Here is a 21,296-nt window from a genome sequence, read left to right as displayed (position 1 = left end):
AAACTTCCCCTGGCACTTGAGAGCTTAAAACTTTAGACTTTTTATTAAAAAGAACTTGCAGCTGGGCAGTTCGAGTTCAAAAGCCCGTTTTTCCCCAAGAAATTTTTTCCATGATGTGGAACCCATCTGAGATCAGGATCAGCATGACAAAATTCTATAAGTGACTCCAAAGCTCCCAACCACATCCTCAGCTGTAAAGCTCCGGTGTTGGTTCAAGCACATACAAAGCACAAAGTGACACAGGGAAAAAAATCAAAAGTATCACTTTTAACATGTTTAAGGGTATTATATCTACATATTCAGAAGCTAAAATTAGACCATTTCAGTAAACCACTATCTGGAGATCACTACAGCTTACAGGGCCAAGCAAATGGATTCGCCGCATTCCCTTTTTATTCAGACTTTTCCACAACTCCTGGAAGTATTTGTGTTAACCTGCATCAGAAACAGGCCTGATGTTTCGTGAACTCAAAACCAACTAACGAACAACACTAATTAAAAAAGAAGCCCCTTATATTCTATTTTTGGCACCTACTCTTGCAGAAGCTCCACTCAAGACCCGGGGCAGCACTGGCCAAGTGCTGTACAAAGAATGAGAAAACATTAAGGACATAAAAATCTTTCTTTAAACCCTTACAATGCATTAATCTCTGCACACATTCATAATTGCATTTAAAAATAGTTTTCTCCTTACTCTTGTCCCAGATTTAACAGTGATATATTGAGGTCTCATTAAAAAGCCTTTATTACCTTCACAAGCCATGGTACCTTCCCTATCTGGCATTAAGTGCGGAAAATACAGATCTCAGAATCCCTCTGACCTAAGAACTAAGATTATTCCAGGGACTTCATAGGACAGCCTCTAACCCTGTGCCTTTCTAAAGCATTTATAGGGTTGCATTTCTTCTAAGCAAATTCCACCAGCGTAAGCCTAAAATGATGATGGGTACCAACTGCAGCTGCTGCCTTCTTGTGCACTTGACAAATTCACAGATTCATAAGAGTTTTCTATGTGTAATTTAGAGGTTCCCCTTTTCTAGGCACCCTGGTTCTACACAAGAAACACCTGACTCCAGCTGTCACCTCACGGCCCTATTACACACAAGAGAACTCCCAGACCCTGTGAGATCCTAGCCAGAGGTGCACTGGGGGGAAAATAAACCTTCCATGGGATTAGAGACTCATATTCTGAAGGCTTCCAAAGCTGAGGGAATTGGAAACGTGCAGGAAAAGTGACTTTTTCAGAAGCATGTAGAGAATCACAGAAAGGCTTGAGTTGGAAGGGATCTTTAAGCTCAACTCTTCTCACCCCTGCCGTGGGCAGGGAAACCTCCCACTATCCCAGATTGCTCCAAGCCCCTCCAACCTGGCCTTGGACCAGGGACCCAGGGACAGCCACAGCTGCTCTGGGCACCCTGTGCCAGGGACTCCCCATCCTCACAGGGAACAATTCCTTCCCAATCTCCCATCCATCCCTGCCCTCTGGCAGTGGGAAGCCATTCCCTGTGTCCTGTCCCTCCATCCCCTGTCCCCAGTCCCTCTCCAGCTCTCCTGGAGCCCCTTTAGGCCCTGGCAGGGGCTCTGAGCTCTCCCTGGAGCCTTCTCCTCTCCAGGTGAGCACCCCCAGCTCTCCCAGCCTGGCTCCAGAGCAGAGAGGCTCCAGCCCTGGAGCATCTCCATGGGCTGCTCTGGACTGGCTCCAGCAGCTCCACGTCCTCTTTTGAGCATATTCCCCTGATCTCCAGTGTCAGGTGAATGCAGCTTCAGGTAGCACCCTTCTGTGTCAGCACATTTGCAATGGGTGCACAAATGAAGATTTTTGTATTTATCTCAGCATTTTAATCCTGCTTCCCCACAAAATTAAGACAAGTGGATGACAAAAGCAGGAGGAACAGAGGGTCCGTAAGCACAGCAGCCTGGTGGGGAGAGAGCCATTGGTTCAGTGCTAACAGTGCAACTCCCTGAACTCATCAGGAGGTCAGTAACATGGGGCTAATGTATTATTAAGCACAAATATCAATTTATGCTACAGTTAATGCAGGCTGAGGACAGCTGTTTTGTAGGCTCATGTGAGAAACATTATATAAAGACTCTTTTCACAACTTCATTTCTTGTAACTCAGAAACAGAGCACTCAGCAGGGCCTGACAAAGAAAAGATAACCCTTTCCTTTAAAATAACATTACTGTCTTGGAGAAATGCTAGAAAATCCATAAACTGCAATCTTCCTTGGCTCACACAAGGCTTTGCAGCCCCAGAACTCAGAAGTGTTCTATGAAGAAAGTCAATATCATGAACTGCATTTTCTGAAGTGGAGCAGAGGCAGAAATCCCGGGATGTGTGAAGGTTACCCAGCAGGTGCAGCACAGTGGGAACTGGGGGCCGAGACAGCCGGAAAATTGCGTCTAATACACCCAAATTCTAAAAATACAGAGCATGAGTCGGGGGGGAATACAAAATATAGCAATGCTTGAGAAGCACACAGGGAGCTGCCTCATGACCCAGCTCCTGAGAACTCTGTCCAGCCAGGGCTGCCTCTCCTTCAGCCTGGACCACACCTACAACACAGAATTGCACCAGAAGTACCAAGGAAGAGATGTCCCATCCCTGGAAGTGTCCAGTGCCAGGCTGGATGGGGCTTGGAGCAACCTGAGGTAGGGGAAGCTGTCCCCGTCCATGGCAGGGGGGTGGAACTGGATGAGCTTTAAAGTCTCTTCCAACCCAAACCATTTCACAACTCTGGGATTCCCCCCAAACAAACCAGGTCTCCAACACAGAATCACTTGTCCTCCTGCTAAAGCACAGACACAAAACAAGCAGTGTGAAAAAGCAGATGAAAGTTTAAATAATAAATTAAAGAAGACAAAAGAAGTTGCAGCAAACAAAGGACTGAAGCTACTCAGGTGCCCAGAATGAATTGGCAATGAGAGAAATATTAAAAATAAGAGTTTCTGTCATTTTATATTTACAGTATAGAAAGACAGTCAACCTCCACACATTTAGGAAGACCCCCAGTTTATTTCTTGTTAAGAAAAAGCTCTGGAAACAAAGCACTTATATAAATTATTAACAAGCCCTTTGAAAAATACTATGGATAAAAGTGGGGAAGAAGAGTAGGGACAACTTGTTCATGTAACTGTAAATGCATAAATTGACTTTTCTTAATAAGAGCATGTACGAAGGCAAAGTTCAGGAGACAAGTGCCAGGACTTCCCCAGCTCTCCACAGTGTCCTTTGTCTCAGTCTTTGCTCACCTGGCCGAAGATGAAATTCCTGTGAGGTGACAAAGCCCGGTGCCCGTCAGGGCTCCAGCAGCAGCCAGGGGAACCAATGGAGGGAACAACTTCTCCAACCCTGCATCCCCCATTCCCTGGGGCCTGGGGCTTCAAGCAGCAACAAAACCTAAAATCTGCTTCTTCAACAACCACTAACCAAAAATTAGATGTACTGTGGCACTCTGAGACAGTCACATACCGTGGAGAGAGCAATCTCTGGGACAAGGCTGAAGCAGAGGCTGCTAAAAATGCAAAGTGAAGGAACAGAGTGACAGAAGAAATCTCAGGCTTCAAATGATCAGGGAAAAGGCAGAATATTGAATATATGCTGGTTAAAGAGAACAGTGTCACTGCTGAACAAGGTCCTACAAGTATTTACATCTAAATATTGCCCCTGACTAGACATAAGGCAGAGGCTGGAAGTGGAAATTCGATTCGCTCAACACAGTAAACACAAGCAAGAGAGGTTTTTCTCCCCGCTCCTTACACTGTATTCAAAGGACCCTGAGGTTAAATCAACACTGTGAGCACAAATCCAGGCACTCTAAACACAGGTTCAGTAGCTTTACTGTCCTTCATCACACCAAGTCACTGTGCAGCAATCCCAGACGGGAATTTCCCTGTTTATCTTCCTCTAAATCCCTTCTCCACTGGACCAGTCAGTTTTGGCATTGCTGGCACAGAGCTGTGCAAGAAGACACGTTTCAAAACGTGATTTTAGTGGGCAGTGAGAGCAGCATGATGCAGGGTAAAATAAACACTGAGCAGTGTCCTTGAGTACAACAGCCTCGAGCAGGTGAACATCCCCTTCACTGCAAATCAACCAGGAGAAAAAAAACACCACCAAATGAGATATGCCAGGAAACCTGTGTCACAGGTGAGGACACTGAATTACAGCCTGACAGCTCTGAAACACACCTGGAGGTCACAGACAGCAGCAAGGTGTCACACAATGACTCCCACCAGACTCCAGGGGGTGGGAAGCTCTGAGCTGGGAGCAATTGCTGCTGACAGAGCAACACTGATGGGAACAGACAGTGCTCCCAACTGGGGCCAACGTGGAGGGAAGGCAAAAACATCCACACATGAGGAAGGAAAAAAATAACAAAGTGAAAAGCGCAAAAATTGACAGGCTGGGAGAGCTGCGGATGTTCACCTGGAGAAAAGGAGGCTCCAGGGAGAGCTCAGAGCCCCTGCCAGTGCCCAAAGGGGCTCATGAATAGGCACGGGAGAGTTTTATACAGGCAGAGGGTGACAGTACAAGGGGAAATGGCTTCCTGCTGCTGAGGGCAGGGATGGATGGGATATTGGGAAGGAATTCTTCCCTGTGAGGGTGGTGAGGCCCTGGAACAGGGTGCCCAGAGAAGCTGTGGCTGCAAAAACCCCGCATATATTACGGCAATCCAGTCGTCTGTGGCCCGCTGCCCACCTGAGCGCGGTGTCTGAAATGAGAACAGCACCTTTGTGTATGCTTTTCTGCAGCTCTGGTCCCTCTGATGGCAGGTTTGCTCTCAGGCTGAGGTTTTATTTATGTAGACATAGCCAGCATTTTGCTAAAATCTCATTTCTTCACATTGCTGCATGCTTCAAAGAGCATGTTTTTACAAGAAGTTCCCTTCATGCTCAGAAGTCTTGCTGAAAAAGAGGTTAATGCAGACTGAAAATCGTTGTGACATTATGGACCTTTTAATTGCTTACAAGACCTGCTTTGGGGCACATATTAATAGGGCAGAAGCGATGTGAAAGCTCCTTCCCTCTCCTTGATACACTGCTAGAGGAAGGGAAGCATTTTGGCCTCGTTCAAAGTATTGTGCAATCCATTAAAAAAGCTGAAACTTGGGGAGTACAAATGGAATAGAGGAGTACAGAGTTCAGAATGGAAAATAATGGGAAGAGAGGATGTAGCCCAAGTGTTTTACCATGGCGCTGAGCGTCTCCTCCCAGTCCGGCCTCTCCCTGGGATGGATGCTCCTCTGCAGCTCTGGAACAAAGTCATCTTCTTCTGCGTGGACAGAGGACTTCATCATTCTGGAAAGGAGGACAGAAGTTGGATATTTAGTCACCATTCTTCTCACACCCAGTCTGTTACAGTGCTCAGTTAACATAAAATGATTTTACACATCAACCGATCCCACAGACTCCTGAGTTTCTCCCACTTCCTCATTATACAAGCAGGACAAGAGCGTAAATCTGGTGGAGAGAAATCTGCACTTCCTAACCAATCAGTGGATAATTTTGTTTAATCACTGCACAATTTGCAAGTCTCACAACACAGAAAAATGCAGAGGAGTGATTTTCAGTCCACTTCAGAAAAATGGCTCCTACTGCCCAGGCAAACAGCAAGAGAAACATACATTTGTAAGGAGAAATACACACCTCCTCCTTTCAGGATTCCTCCTCCTTACAGGCTTTGTCTGAAATGGGGATAACAGTTTCCAAATCTTAGTCTGACTCTACATCCATCAGCTCTCATCCCTTCCTGATCCTACCTGAAGAGTGAGCACCTCAAATCAGCCCGATGTGACCAAGTAAACTTTTCTTCAGATAAGGAGCCAACTTCCAAAGACCCTGTGAAGGTTATTCCAAGCCTGCACAGAGATCAGAGGCTCAAAATGAAAACTGAGAACGAATTCCTAAAAGCTCCTCAGCCGCTCCACATGACAGCACTCTGCAGATATGTATTTTTTTTCACTTTCCGTTTGTATAAATGTGCTTTTGCAGAGATTATGGCATAGACTTGAAGTGCCAAAGGCCTGTTCAAAGTCTGGTATCACCCATTCCAGTTCCATTAAACATGATATTCAGGCAGGCTTTTATTCCCTTAATAGATCACCACTCGTATTTAGGATAAGCATTTTGATACTCAGCAATGCAAAGGCATGGGCAAAAAGGGCCGGTTTCTAACCCTGCTGATTTATGACCACTTGACTGAAACATGCCTCGTGAAAGCCGGTTCATAAAACCCCTTTGCTTCAGATCCAAGATGTGAAGTTCTGAAACCCCGACATGCTGCTTGACACTGGGCCAAGCCATTTAACTCTGCTTTGCTCTCTCCAAGAGGGTTAAGGATGAAGTAATTAACACTGCAGTTAATGGCATGGCTGGGTTAGGAATTACAGCCCATATAATTTCATCCCTAGCTTTGTGATCACGTTTCTGCTACAATAAAAAACACATCCCAGAGAAAATGAGCCTCAAAGCCGAAAGTTACAATGCCCCAGGGAAACGCTGCTCACTGGGTCTGTGTCATTCCCACCCTAAACATCACCCACTGTCCTCAGGAGGGAAAAACACCTACCTGGGTGCTGCAGAGAGCTGAAAAATATCTGCACGAAAATGCCATGATTTAGAATACAGAGGTGCAATGTCAGCTCAGAAAGGAGACGCCCACCTTTGCAATAGATGTTTAAAATAAGTTGGGAGTTGAAAGACTAAAAATTTGCTGCTTCAACTCTCCTTTACACATTGAGAGGAAGAGACCTGGCCTCACAGCCCCAGCTCCACCACAGGAGAGGTTTCCCACTTAATTTAAAGCAGACGAAACCAAGTTGTGCAACACAGAAACAAGACATAAACCAGGAAAGAAAAAGAAAAAGAAGAAAAAAAAAAACCCTCTCAAGTTTTTAAATCAATGTCATAATTTTGAAAAAGGCACAATACAGTTTTCCTGAGGATTTCTAAGTGTTGGGGTTTGACCATATTACAGCTGAATAAAAAGATTCTATACAAATTATCCCACAGCAGCATCAGTCTAATTCCCTGAGTTGATGGAATGGAAGGAAGGGTGATGCAATCCAGACCCACCTTCTCCAGCAGTTAAAGCAATCAGTTTATCAAAGTGCTTCCTCAGTTTGAAGACTTCAAAACAATAGGACAGCATTTACATCTCTATCAGCACTAGGGAGTACAAATGGATTCACTACTCAGCTTCTCAGGCTTCCAGCAATTCCTGCCAGATTTCTCCTCTGAAATGTGTTGGCTGCAGTGGTGAGAGTGAGTGCAGAGGACAGTATGTCCTATTTTAAATAATTCTGGGAATCAGGCACATGCGGAGGGTCTGTACCCTCACACTGGATCAACATGGACATCACAGCACCCAGATCTTTTTACCACACTCCAATCTATCTACGCAACATTCTTTCTTTAATCGATGTCTACAAAGCTTCCACTATAAACTCTTCACAAACCGGTCCCACTGCGATCCCAAAAATGCAGTCCCATTATTCTTCCTGTGAAGAACAGGAAGTGTTCTGGACTTCTACTGCAAATTGGAAATGCTCCACATGCAAAAGTGAGCCTTTAAAACAGTCGGTTCTTTGAGCTTTTGCTGGACTTGGAATATTCTACCGCTCACAAAAATTCAAACTTGGTCACACTTGGTCACACCTTCACAGAAATCTTGGAAAATGCTGACACTGAAGATTTTCCCTCAGACACAATTATCAGCACTTGATAACCATCTGTGCATCCTTATTAATTTTTAATAGCCACTATTTAATTCCACGCCATCTGAGACACAGAGCAAGGAAGGCTGAAGATGCTGCACGTAATATTAGTCCTGTATGGATTAAATCTGGTGGCTTTTTCCTGCCCATTAGTGGCCTGCATGAAGGAAAATAACTTTGTGAACTTGCAGCATTGAAACGGGGAGAGGAGCAGGGGCAGAAAGGGGGGAGAGCAGAAGAAAAGCAGCTTCGGAATACACTCTCCTTTTTACAATGTTTCCTCTGGGCATGTAAAACCTCAGAGAAACAGCTGGGGAAGTAGCTTTCCTACCAGGCCAGGCATAAGGAAAACCCTGGCCTCACCCCAAGACAAGCCTGGAATATTATCTCTAGGTATAATCACACTCACACATTTTTATATGCATGTGCATTGTGTATATTTGACATTATTTTAATTTATATAATAAATAAATAGCACAACATACATATGTCTGATTTACCACACGTGTCAAGCTGTAACGAGACAAATTATCTTGTTTCTGCCATGAATTCTTTTCCAGAGAAGAGGAAAATCCCTCAAATCCCAGAAGCACTTACACAAAACACTGACACATGGATCTTGTAAACACTAAAGTCCGAACCAACTAAAGGAGTTGCTCTATAACAGCTCCATTTGGGTATATGTATTTGGGGCAGATGTAAACGAGTGAGAAGTCACTACGAAATTTAATCCTGGCCATTAAAATAGAATTTTATTTAAAATACCACTTCCTCAACCTCCCAGCAGTTCTGCCCTTGCCATGAAATGTGACACTGTTATATTAATAAAAGTTCTGGTGTACAGAGGCCATTAAGCAATTTCTCTGCAGATGAATGAACCCTTCTTCATTGTAAATTGAGAACCAAACGTACTGGAACAAACGTTTACAGGACATTTCACAAAAGGTCCAGCCCACTTTCACACCCACCCTTTGAAGTTCTCTGCTGGGTCAAGTTGATTAATTTGGTTAGAACTTGTATATTTGTACGTGACACAACTGTGCGAGAACAACGCTCACTTTTAAAATTTAAAAAGTTTACTAAACCTTAACAAAATACTACAAAAGACTGAATAAGGAGAAAGAGCAGCACCGGAAGCCTCCGTGAGCAGCAGCCACCTGCTCCTCTGCGACACGGCTGCACCGCCTTTTATCGTCCTGGTGCTGCATCTGGTGACCCTGGCCGCTCCCAAAGTCCGTCAGTCAACTCTTCTTCACCGTCCATTGTGGAGACTGCGTTCTTGAAATTTGGTTTGAGGTCAGGTGGTGCCCCCTGGTAACCAGCCAGCCCTCCCCCAATGCCCTGACTACCAAGGCGATCCAGTGCCAACAATACGAGGGCGAGGGGAAAGAGGACTGTGAGGAGAGCATGTCACAATAACGGAACTATACATCAGTAAAACTTCTCTTAACATGCACATAGTATTCATCCCTTAATTGTGAGAGCCAACCGTCACATAACTTACTCACAACAACTGTATCGAGAAAACATCTCATGGCCTTTTCCGCCTTTTCATATCCAATTAGCTGCTCCCATCATTTATGGTATTTCTGTGCCATATGAGGAATTAAAACCCTCTGGTGCCTTATCAAGCATCAAGTCCTGCCTGCTCACATCAAGTTGTGTCACAGGACAGGAAACACCTACAGGAGATCTTCAGAGTGATTTGTATTAAGTAAACTTTCTCTCAAGTAAATGTAAACTTTGTATTAAAGAGATGAATATTCAGCTTGATGTCCCTAAACTCTACAGTTACTGCTGGTTTATAATACTGTAAATTTTAAATACACCTTTCACTAGATGAGAACTTCCCTTATGGCTTTGAAGGAGTCCCACATCCACAAATGCAACATATTTTCACATTTCTGTTTGCATAAGAGAGAAAGGATCACAAAAAGGGGAGTTGTGGAAAGAGCTCCTCAAGTGAAACAAGAACAGAACTCTTAGAATATTGTGGGACCCCCACAAGACTGTCTGTCCCCATTATTCAGGTTCTTTGGCACACCCCCAGTGACACAGCAGAGGAGTAACACAACTGTCATAGCTTTGGTGCCATGTGACACCCCAGTTAATGGCAGGACACAGGATGGTGACAAATTCCTTCCCGAGGTGGCAGATGGTACGAGAGCCCTGCCCGGCTCCTGTTAATTGTCTGCCTGGCCCATCCCACTCAGACAGGCAATGGGTTCCTTAGATCAAATGCCAAATATGATTTGGGGTTGTTCTCCTCTTCGGAGACATCAGGCACTGCAACTTTTCCTGGCTGCTCCCCCCACCAGTGACTTCTCTTCCTGACCTCCAACTGAGAGGTGAGAGCTGATGAGAACAGATTCATTAGTTTATTTATTATCTCTATCACACTGTTGTTGTGCCTGGAGACTGCTCCCCCGATGGAAAAGCACAGCTCTGCCCTACAGTACCAACAATTCAAGAGGATTTAGAGCTCCACAGTTTGATGTTTTCAAAGATTTAAATTTTACCTCAAAGGCTACAGTTTAATTAAGGCCTGTGCGGACACCAATCTAGACTGAAAACCAACGAGCTTCAAACACTATCTGATAAAATCTCGTGTTTGTTTTGCTCAAATAATCTGCACAAAAGGTAAAAATAACCCATCCTAGCCTGGGCACAGCATCCCTGTCCTTCCAAATATAACAAGTAGAGTTTTAGTACCATTACTCTCCATCAGTTTGGAAACATAATCCAGCACTGAATCAACAGAGAAATACCTTGAAAACTGTGCTTCAGAGGGTTTAAAATAAGTCACTCAAGATGTAAAGCACTGTGGGTATCCCCCTACAATATATGACAGCAGAAATAAGTCAACTTTTCACATCTCATGAGTTGCCCATTGCCATCAGGAAAGGAAGAAAAATTATTAAACAAGAATTGAGATTTGACCCAAAGTTTATAAACACTTGGGCAAGAAGTTGGAATAATGTGAGAAACCCTGATACATCTTCATTTCTGACCTCAGACTTCTACCACAAACACACACAAAAATTAGGAAATTACATTAGGGAGATGGGGAAAACACCAAAATGCACATAACCCTCTCAGCCCAATTCTCCAAGTAAACTTTGTTTCCATGAAATTAAAACTAATACAGTGGAAAGGAAGAAAATAAGCATGTAATATGGAAAGCAGAGATAGCTCACGAGCCACAGGAAAAATGAAAGAAGAGATGGGAGTTGCAAGCTGACAGTGCTGACCTGACGAGGGTTTAATTTTGCATGTTTCAAATCAGCTTTCTCAACACCTCCCTGATTACATTATGTCCATCTGGACTACATAAAACAAGATTTTTCAAGTCTGACTCCAGGATCACACAACATGAAGCTGGAAAAGCCTGGCAAGGGCAGCTCCAAGCCCACCTCATAAATAAACAAATGCTAAATGGATTGTATTAAATCCTTGGCCACAGAGTGAGAACCTGGCACAACTAAAGGGTTGCTGTGATTGACTGGACGACGTTTGATGGAAGTTCATCATTGGAGAGCCAAAATTCAATTATTTGTGAATGCACTGCACAAGAAAAATCAGGAGAGTAACAGTATATTACAGTAAGAGAATATCTAAAAACCACTGGAATGAAATGTCATTCAAATATCAGCACAGTGCAAACTGGTTTTCTTGGCATTCTGGGCACTCCAGGGCTACTCACGATGCGTTTGTTTATTGCCTGGTTCTGAATTGAGCTCAGCGGGTTTCAGCCTGGGGGATGTGGATATGTGAGGGCCTCAGAACTGCAACTGTGGGTGGCAGAAGTCAAAAAATTAAAACAAGTTCACTGTTCTGTGCAGCTCTTTAGTCCACGTGCCCTTCTCACAGAATGCAGGCTTCCCTGGCAGATCTATTCATGTGCCCAAATAAAGGAGGCTGGGAATCTCTAAACTAAGGGAATGGAGGTCTGAGCAGGATCAGCGCTGTTACAATGAAACATTAATCCCATTTTACTGGTTGTGATGGCTTTCAAAAATTAACCATATTTGTTACAGCCACAAAGGCAGGTTTAAAAGACTTTAAATACCAAATGTTCCGGTTTTCCCAATATTCAAATTCCAAATTCATGGCCTACCTTTGCCCAGGGAGCCTGAGACCCCCAATGCAACAGGGTGACGTGGAAGGGCTCACGCCATCCCCAACAGCACCTACTGACATTCAGCTGCAGAAGGCAATTCGTCACCACAAACCACTTCACATGAACTTTTAGTTCTGGAGTTTCTATTCCCACAAAGTATTTTTTTAAAGAAAAGAATCATTTCCCATTTGATGTGCACCTCCACCTGTTAAATGAGATTCTCAGCTGCCTGAAATCTCTTCCTCTAAGGAAGGAAAAAAAGGGGTTGTTTTCTGTTGTTGCTGGTTTGGTTTTTTGGTTCGGGGGTCTTTTTCCATTAACTTCTCTTCTTTGATGAAGAACATACTAAGTTGGAAAAACTTTCTAAAAATTAAATATAGGAAGTTTTAAAGAAAGATCCTTTAGCAATCAGCACTATCACTTGATTAATTTTTAAAATGCCAGCGTGGACATGACAATTGTGCATGTTCCTCTGCAGAGGGAAGCAGACAAGGCCAATGGAACTGCAGAGATTAATTAACATATTGGTTTCCTGCCCTGCTCCAGCTCCAGCTCTCTGGACACTCTTAAATATAAGCACCAATACAGTCAGACAATTATCTTTGCTCAAGGGCTTTACAGTGGTTTCAGACTTCCAAACAGATGCATTGTTTATTAATTTGCAAGAACATTTAAACCACATATTCTGAGCTCTCAAAGAAAAGTTGCACAAATAAGACCAGATTATCTGGAATTTAAAACTTGTGGACAACAAGGCAAGTCTGGGCAGGGCAGTTCCCATTTTAGCAAAATAAAGCATCTTCAGGTAGCCTCTCTCACCTTGGGAATTAGCTTTTTATTCCCAACTGACTTCTTGATGTCCCCAACACTCTGAGCATCTCCCAGCCCCTCCTAACCCTCACTGCATAAGCAAAGACCTCAAGCCCAGGGGAGAACATGGCTTTAAACTGAAAAAGGATAAATTTAGATTAGATAATTGGAAGTAGTTCTTTGAGGTTTACACTGGCACAGGGTGTCCAGAGAAGCTGTGGCTGCCTCTGGATCCCTGGAAGTGTCCAAGGCCAGGTTGGACGGGGCTTGGAGCACCCTGGGATGGTGGAAGGTGTCCCCGCCCACAGCAGGGGTAGAACTGGATGATCTTTAAGGTCCCTTCCCACCCAGACCAGCCCAGGATTTTGTGATTCCAGAGCTTGAGGTCACTGCCTATGCTCTCACACAACCACAGGGCTGTCCCAGAAGGTCCTTGGCACTGCTGAGCAGGTTGCAAGGTACCAAACATTTCTGAACATTTCTCCCACCCATCGAGGAAAGGAGGGAGGATGGAAGAGGAAAAGCCAACAGCGTACTACACAACAAACCCCCTGATTGTTTCCCTTCCTCCAAGCACAGTTCTGTAGGTACACGGTAAAATCAACACCAAACCACCTTCAGTAAATATCTAAATCTGAAAGCAGCAAAAAGCAATAGACTCGCCTTCTTTTTTCCTATCCTTCCCACCATAGTTTTGGCAGCCACTTATCTCACTTGATTGTGTTTTATGTCTCAGCTCAGTAACGTCCATCTCCAAGTAAGTAAGTGAGTACACAGAGATGCACTCCATGTTTCTGGAAGGGACTGCAGCATGGAACTAAGAGGTTTGTGCAAATGGGCTGGAAGAATCTGCATTCAGGTCTTGCATAACTGGCATTCCTTTAAGCACTTTATGAAAAGAATAAGTTCTTGGAATATTCAGCTATTACAAGCTCAGAGACATGTTCTTAGTTATTAAAAAGCTTTACAAAAATAATCACAGAATCCTCATGCTTTTGCATACGTATTACTGCACAGACCTGCTCTTTTATTTGGCAACACGTAAAAAATGTTATTTTAGTAGGTGCTCGGCATTTTCCTTCAGAACACAGTGACAATCAATAAAAAAATTCCTCTGGAAGAGGTTTCTCTCGTCACTTTGCCCAGGATGAGAAAAAAAATTAGGAAATCACTGAACAATCAGAATCACTGAGCCCTGGCTTGGATTTCTTTTGTTTGACTCAGAAACAAGTATAAAAGTATTAAAAAAAAACACCTCTAGGGAAAAGGGCACAAACCTCTTATTTATCATTAATAAACTGCTACAAGCATCTCTAAAGCTGGAACACAGAAGGGAGATGGGAAAAGATGCTGCTCCCACCTCCCTGCTCTGCAAGGAGTCTGAACTTGGGCACATCAGCAAAGGATCCTCGTGGGGCATTGCGATGTCCTGCCTTGGGGTCTTTCCCACTCCCACTGGCTGTGGTAGCAACGATCTACACTCCACAGCAGGGCTCAACCCGGCTGCCTGTCCTCACCCAAGTGACACCAACAGCGACCTTTCACCAAGTCTCAGTCAGAAGCCGTTCCCTGCACTTCATCTGCAACCTCCTCTTTTTGTTTGTCTTGATAAGACCAAGCTTTCTCCCAGCCAGCCATTCTCAGTGCCCATCAAGTGCTGCTCTGCCCCGTGCTGGACCGTTCAAACCTCACCATCACACAAAGCAGGAACAAATCCCATCCTCTCCCAGCTGAGACAAATGTGGCACACGTCAAAAGAGACCCCAGATTGTAAATAATGACCTAAACCTAATCCAAGGACATCTGGGCTCATCTGGGCTTTGTCTGTAGTTCAGTGCCAGTGCAAAGCCATAGCAAATTTAGTCTTCTGTCACAGAAGCACATCCTGGAAAAACCATGTTTTCAGCACACGGAATGATCAAGAGCAATCACCTCGTCAATTAGAATCAGTCTCGTGGGCTGCTAAATGACAACTGTTCATAACGTGAAACAACGTTCAGAATTTGCCCAGTCAGACAGCTGCTGCGCAGGGAAACCTTTCTCCAACTAAAACATTTATATGGAATCAGACAGCCACCCAGAGCTATACTTTCTATCCATCTAATACATCCAAACTGCCTGGGTATGTGGTTACGGGGCACTCTGTGGTTGAAACCAGGGGAAAAAACCCACCCCAAGCAGACTTGCTAGTGAATTCTTACAAGGAAATGAATGGAAATGAACTCTGCAACACCAGAACCTGAATAGCTGAACAAATAATAAAAGATAAGCATAAGCAAATAAATAAAGAGTAGCTCCAGTTACTCTGCCTTAAATAAATAGTCATAAATGATGAGTGGTCCTTGCATCCTATTTACAACAGTCCACCTCCTACCCTCCTATTATCACTGCACTTCAGTGGTATCAAAAGCAAACAGGAGGCTGCTCAGTCCTTTCTCCAGCTAGAAATCACTGCTTATATATTTCACTATAATTATTCCTATTGGATAGCTCCTGACCGGTTAAATGGAATTAAATGGAGGCCTCCAACTGCAGCAAGTCATCATCAGGGACAGATTTAAGCAGGTGGGGGTCACACAGGCAGGGAATGTACAAAGCCACACTGCAATTAATTCTCGACAGCAGAGCCGTGAATCCAAACGATTCATGACTCCCTGGGCTCACGCAGCACTGGGACAGACCTGCCCTGCCATCCCTCTGCATGGGCATTTTGATGCAGGGAATGGGAAGATGGAAGTGGGAGGGGTGCAGAAGACCCAGGGGGCACAAGGAGAAGCAGCGCCCGAGAGCTGCAGACCTTCAGGGGCACAGTGGTCAAACCCTCTTGCAGCGTCTCAGAGCACATTTCCCTTCAGTGACAACACGCCCAGCACTGATGAAGTCTTTCACAATCAGAAGCACATTTACTTTGGCTTTTGGAATAATTTACGAATGTTAATCAGTATTTTCAGTGAATAATAAATCCCCCAATAACCAGGAAAGAGTTCCTCACTCTCCCTTGCCAGGCTCTCAAGGGTCCAGCTGCAGCCACTACCGTCCCTTTTCCCCTCGACACCCACCGGCAGTGTGGGACAAAGGCAGCCAAGCTGGCACACATGGCTGCTCTCAGTGGAAACCCTGATGCTTGGTTTCCTGCTTCCTCACAGATGAACACAGAAAGAACAATTAGCCAAGCCTTCAGTCTAATTTAGATGTATTTTTGGTTTTGGAGGGGAGACTGAGAGATGGTACATCATAAACCCAAACCTTAACTCTTAAGCTGCTCAGAGGAGCACACTACTGAAATACCAGGTGTAACCCATATTATATGGACTTCTGATAATAAACACTGACTCCAGTTATGCTAAAAGATGTACTTGGATGTGCCAGGAGACCACAAAACATCAATGCAAGGACTGCCTCCATCAAAGCAGACGAGAGGTGAGTAAAAAGAAAATCTCCATCCATTTTCCAAAAACTGACAGCTCACCTAAGTTGTTCAGTGTTTAAGAGTGTTTAAGACTGGCCCTAAAGTAGGAAATAACTTCAGTTTCCCAGTCCATCACGTACGGAAATATCAAACACCTTCTCAGGCCTGGGAAAACAAGAATAGAGGCTCAGGGAGAACAATACCCTCCTGTGCAGGGAGCGGATCACACCCGGCTCTCCCCTTGCCACGTTGTATCCTGATGGAGCAGAGACAAGGGCCAGCCCAGCTCCCCGCAGGCAACCAGGGCACTCTCCCGAGGAGTATGAGAAGCCTCTCTCAGAGCAGGCTCAGGAAGGGAGCTCTGTGCCTCTCGGCATGGACAGTTTACACAACACCTCCTCCTCACTCATTGCTTTACGAACTCCTTTCAAAGGGAAAATGAGAAGAGAAAGCGACGGGCTAGGCACAGGAAGACCGAGCAGGATCACCGGGCAGGGAAACTCTGGGCTGCAGAAAGCAGCATCACCAAAGAGCTCAGAGCCAGCACCTCCACCGGCCAGCAGGCTCCAGGGACACAGCCCTGCCAGGGTGTTCCCGAAGGAAGCAGCTCCCACCGCCACCTGATGCCCAGCAGAGGGGCTGGCCCATGCCTACAGACACTGCCCTGGAGTACAAGTAAACCCATTCCACACAGGGCTGGCATTGTGCTGGGCCAGGAGAGCTGCCAAGCCCCTGGAAGCTCTGTCGGGCAGATCAGAGCTCCACGATGGGGACACCTGGTGCAGCCACAGCAGCACTTTGGGGTCACCTGCACTGGCAGCGGCTGCACAGAGAGGTGATTAGGGACATCAGCACCGCCGAAACCTCCTGCCCTGGGCCACCTCCTGCCCTGTGAACCCCAGGGGGGCTTTTGGACATCAAAGAATCCCAGAAGGTCTGGGCTGGGGGGAAACTTAAGGATCATGTAATTCCAACCCCCTGCCACAGGCAGGATGCTACTCAGATCCGGTAGTGGATTAACCTGGGGTTCTGAGTTTTGCCTCTTTACATTGTTTGTAGTAAATAAACAGTTTGTAGTGAGATAAAGGGTTGGTTTTAGAAATTAATTTGTGTTCTTTTTTTTCTGTTCTTATTTTCCTCTCTTAGGGTATGTTAATAAAGTCTATCTTTTTTTTGCTTCTAAGTTGAGCCTGCTTTTGCCTTTTTCTCCCAAAAATCCTATCTCTCAGTTAGCAAACAGATTCGGCAAACGTAAAACCACCGCATAAATGGTGCTGTGACTCGGATAAGCAAACCTAAACCACAACACCGAGGGATACCATGGAAGCAGCGCTGCGTGAGTGCTTGGACGGAGTGCTGGTACACTGGATGAAGGAGGAAAGCAGAAGGGGACGTGACAACCAAGTCAGGACTCCACAAAGCAAAGATCACTAAGGACTAGTGAGCTGAGCAATGACTCAGCAGGAAGGAAAAAAAAAAAATACAGCAGCTGATAGGGAAGTACTTTCAATAAAGACAGGTACCATTAAAAAAAAGTAAGTAAAGTAATAAAGAGACAGAGGCAGAGTTCCCAGGCTGGAATTCTGCCTGTGTGCACAGAGCTGTCTCTGTCCCTCAGCATTGTGACAGAACGCTCATCCATTCCGATCCCCTCCCGGCACACCTGAGCAGGCAGAGGAGCAGGAAAGCCTGGCTTTAAAGCTGCAAAGGTGCTTTTCTTGGTAAGCAATGTGAGAGGAAGCTACAGCCCAGCCAGAAGTCAGGAAGGCACAGAGCAGACAAAATGCAAGCCTGGGGAAGCCAGCGAAAGGAGCAGGAGTGTGGCAAAGCAGAAGAGTCAGCCTGCTGCCCTGCCAGGCCCAGGAATGTGGTCAGGACATGAAGGTGACCAGGCATCCCTGCACCTCCCCGGTTGTCCTCCTGAGCATGAAATTCCACCTCCTGTTTCTCCTGCATAACTTTCCAGGAGGGCTCTGCCATAACTGTTGAGGCTTAACAGCTCCTCCTGGAAAGGTAAGATTAAATGTAATCTGTGAAATAGAGATAACATGATCCAACCAGATGGATGAGCAAGACAAGCTGTGCATCTTTCACTGCTCAGTTTGAACGTATTCTCACTCACACTCTCCTTTGCAAACCTTTATGCAAATAGATTTTCAAGAACATTTAATCCTCCGCCCTCCCAAATTACCACAGCAACATCACTGTCCCTTCAGTCTGGAGCCCAGAGAGACCCCAAGGCACTGGACATCTGCCTGGCCTGAGCCGGGTGATATTCAGTGACATTTGAGCAGATGCTCGTGTGCTCTGCAAGGCAGGAGGAGAAAGGAGATGTATCAGGTAACTGCAATTCCTTTCCATCATTACTCCCTGGCAAACACAATCTCTTGAAAAGCACTGTGTCTTATCTCTGCCTCTCTGAATCTCACCTGGCCTGGTTCAATTCTGCATCTTTGCCACCATTCTGCTTCTGCACCAGCATAATAGAAGAGAAGAGGATGCCAGCAGCTCCTCTGTGCAGAATAACTCTGTGTAACTGTGTTGGCTGGAGCAGGGAGCTATAAAATCAGAGGGGAGGGAAAAAAAGGGCAGCTGAAAGGTAACAGCACTAGGAACGATCCTCGAAATGTTCTCTGCCATCACACCACTCCTGATGGCCAACACAAGCTGTGAAAACTACTGAGAAAATTAACCCCTGCAAGGCAGGGAAAGCTTTGGCACACAAAATGACATGTGTTAGAAGAGCTGGCAGTGAGGGATCAGAGGGGACCCTGGCCTGGTGTGTCAGAACCAGTTACAGTTAAAAACAGGAAGCCACGGTGAGGATAATCACAACATCTGCAATATCCTCCTGACATCTGTGTCAACATCCAGCCTCCCCAGCACCCCGGGCATAGCTCAGGGGACTCGAGGGGTTGGAATGAACAAGGACAATCCTGCTGAAAATACAACCCACCTTTCAACCCTCTTGCAAAACACCAACAGGAATAAAACAAAATTTTTCCCTGAAGTAATTTTTCTACTTGAGCCATGCAGCTCTTCACAATTAAGTCAAAACGTTTCTGTAAAACAGCTATTTTTATTACTCCTTCTTTTAAAATGGTGTAAATAATGCACAAGAAGACTCAGCATTGCCTTAGTCAGTGAAGCTTGGAATAAAACCCAGAGTGCCAGCTGCTGTCTGTCCTCCATAAAAGCCTTCTCTCCATAAAACATGACGACGGGCACTTTTTTAACCCATGCTGACAACCTGTTCGCACACAAACGCTGAGGAACTACATTCCCCCTCCCAGGAGCTCCCAAAACGCTGTGCTTTGGGGGACGGAGTTGCCGGGAAGGGCTAAGGAAGCAGTTCATGAATTGTTTATTTTCAGTATGACTAAGGTAACACTTCATGCCAGTTGCATCACAGTAGAGGCTGGAATATTTCACTGCAACCTTCAATTGTCCTGACTCATGCTGTCAGTAATAAAATACCCTCTTGGGAAAACAAACAGACAACGCCTTAATGATTTTGTTAAGTACCTACCAGTGAAAGCACACTGTCCATTATTTTGAAGGCATTCTAAAAGGTTGCAGGTGTGATGTGCTAGAGCAAGAGATGACGCGATTTACATCTTTGTCACTTCGACAAGGAGAAAAAAAAAAACTCGTCTGGAAAACGAACGCATTTCTATTCCACTGGCACTTGTGCAGAGCAGCAGGATAATGAAGCGACTGGGCTATTGCCCTTCCCAAAGCAATGAGATCTTGCTGAAAGCAGCACACATTAATCTCAGTGCCCAGGAAAAGGGCACTAAACAGTGCTCTGCCAGCCTCTTCCCCCTCTCTCAGTAACCGGGATCATTTTAGAACTGACACTTGCAACAGAGACTTTTCAGTGCATAATGAACAACTCGGCAAAAAAAGAGAAGGCTGCGAGAGAATGGGTAAAAATAAAAATATAGTGAACAAAGGAGGAAAATGACAAGATATAATGCAGGCCCAGAGAATAGGGCAGCCTATTCAGCAGCACTTCCAACGACTCCTGGTGAGGATGTGGCTTACAGAGCCACGGAACAGGTAATGAACCGTGGCGGAAAAGCACTGCTCCTTGCTCCCCCGTCACCCCCACGCTGTCGGAATGCTCAGAAAAGACAGTTCCTCTTGTCATCGGGGCAGGGAAAAGCCCAGTGCAACAAAAATGAGCCTGTAACCGTCCCTAAATCTCTTTGCCAAAAAGGATTAGGTTTTCCTACAGCCATGGTGAGGGCATTAGAAACCTGAGTGATCCAGGAACTGAGTCCCTCTCAGTTCGTGGGAAGGTTCACTCCCGTTCCAGGCTCCTCTTCCTGCTCTCCCTGGAACGGGGCTGGTGGCTTCCCACCGGGATGTCACTCAGGGATCAGTGTCCCCCTCTCTGCTCCCAGGCAGTTCACAGAGCGAGACTCTATTCCATGTGACGGCACAAGCCACAACTCCTTCCCTCCGCTGAGGTTTTTTGTTTCCAGAGACAAACGAGCTCACTGAAATGCTCTCTGCAAACTTTGCGCACAAATCGGGGGGCGTTTTTAAAAATATTTTTGCCTTCTTTGGAAAAACACTTCGTAAACCATGGAGGCACAAAACAGGTTGGGTTGGGAGAGAGCTTAAAGACCGCCCAGTGCCAACCCCTGCCCCAGACAGGGACACCTTCCACTATCTATCCCAGGTTGCTCCAACCCCTGGCCTCGGACACTTCCAGGGATGGGGAAGGCACAGCGTCTCTGCGGACCTTGTGCCAGGGCCTCAGCACAGGGACCGCAGGGAAGAATTTCTCCCCAGTATCCCATCCAACCCTGCTCTCTGGCAGTGGGAAGCCATTTCCCTTTCTCCTGGCACTCCGGGATCTTCAGTTTAACTATGAAAGTCCTTCAGCTGGGAACGGTGACAGAGGAACTAGTCCCTTTCTCAGATGTGATGTCTGTTTTCCCCCGACATGCTGTCACACACTTCTTACTGCACAGAGAGCCAGTCAGGGTCAATTCACTTCAGTACACTCAAGTAGCAAAAAGCGTCATTTCTATGAAGTTCTGAGGTTCACGACAGTGGCAAAAGGTATCCCTTGGTGTTCCTGTTTTTCCTTCATGTTCTGTTGGCATAGAAAGTGTCAAACGTGGTGCTGCTTCTCTGATTTGCTGACTTAGGGAGTGTTTTAGGATAGCTGGGAAAGGGGGAATGTTTGGGAAAGGGTATTTGAGAGACAAGACATCAGTGGCC

At 45.5% G+C, this 21,296-nt stretch overlaps 1 protein-coding gene across 3 annotated transcripts in view; it reads right to left on the bottom strand.

Annotated features, from left to right (window-relative positions):
* Nucleotides 1-21,296, bottom strand: part of ARHGAP32 (Rho GTPase activating protein 32) — a 216,407-nt gene that overhangs the window by 138,875 nt on the left and 56,236 nt on the right. For all 3 annotated transcript variants that reach the window (XM_066203621.1, XM_066203624.1, XM_066203622.1), the window contains one exon: nucleotides 5,194-5,302. In XM_066203621.1, the coding sequence (XP_066059718.1) occupies nucleotides 5,194-5,301 (108 nt within the window). In that variant the 5' untranslated portion in view covers nucleotide 5,302. The remainder of the gene's footprint in view (nucleotides 1-5,193; nucleotides 5,303-21,296) is intronic.

The sequence above is a fragment of the Chamaea fasciata genome, unplaced genomic scaffold (assembly GCF_029207755.1).
Source record: "Chamaea fasciata isolate MVZ Bird 193981 ecotype frontalis unplaced genomic scaffold, bChaFas1.0.hap1 SCAF_24, whole genome shotgun sequence".
NCBI classification, from domain to species: domain Eukaryota; kingdom Metazoa; phylum Chordata; class Aves; order Passeriformes; family Sylviidae; genus Chamaea; species Chamaea fasciata.
The sequence above is the reverse complement of the archived record's forward strand: the minus strand, read 5'-3'. Positions and strand labels throughout refer to the sequence as shown.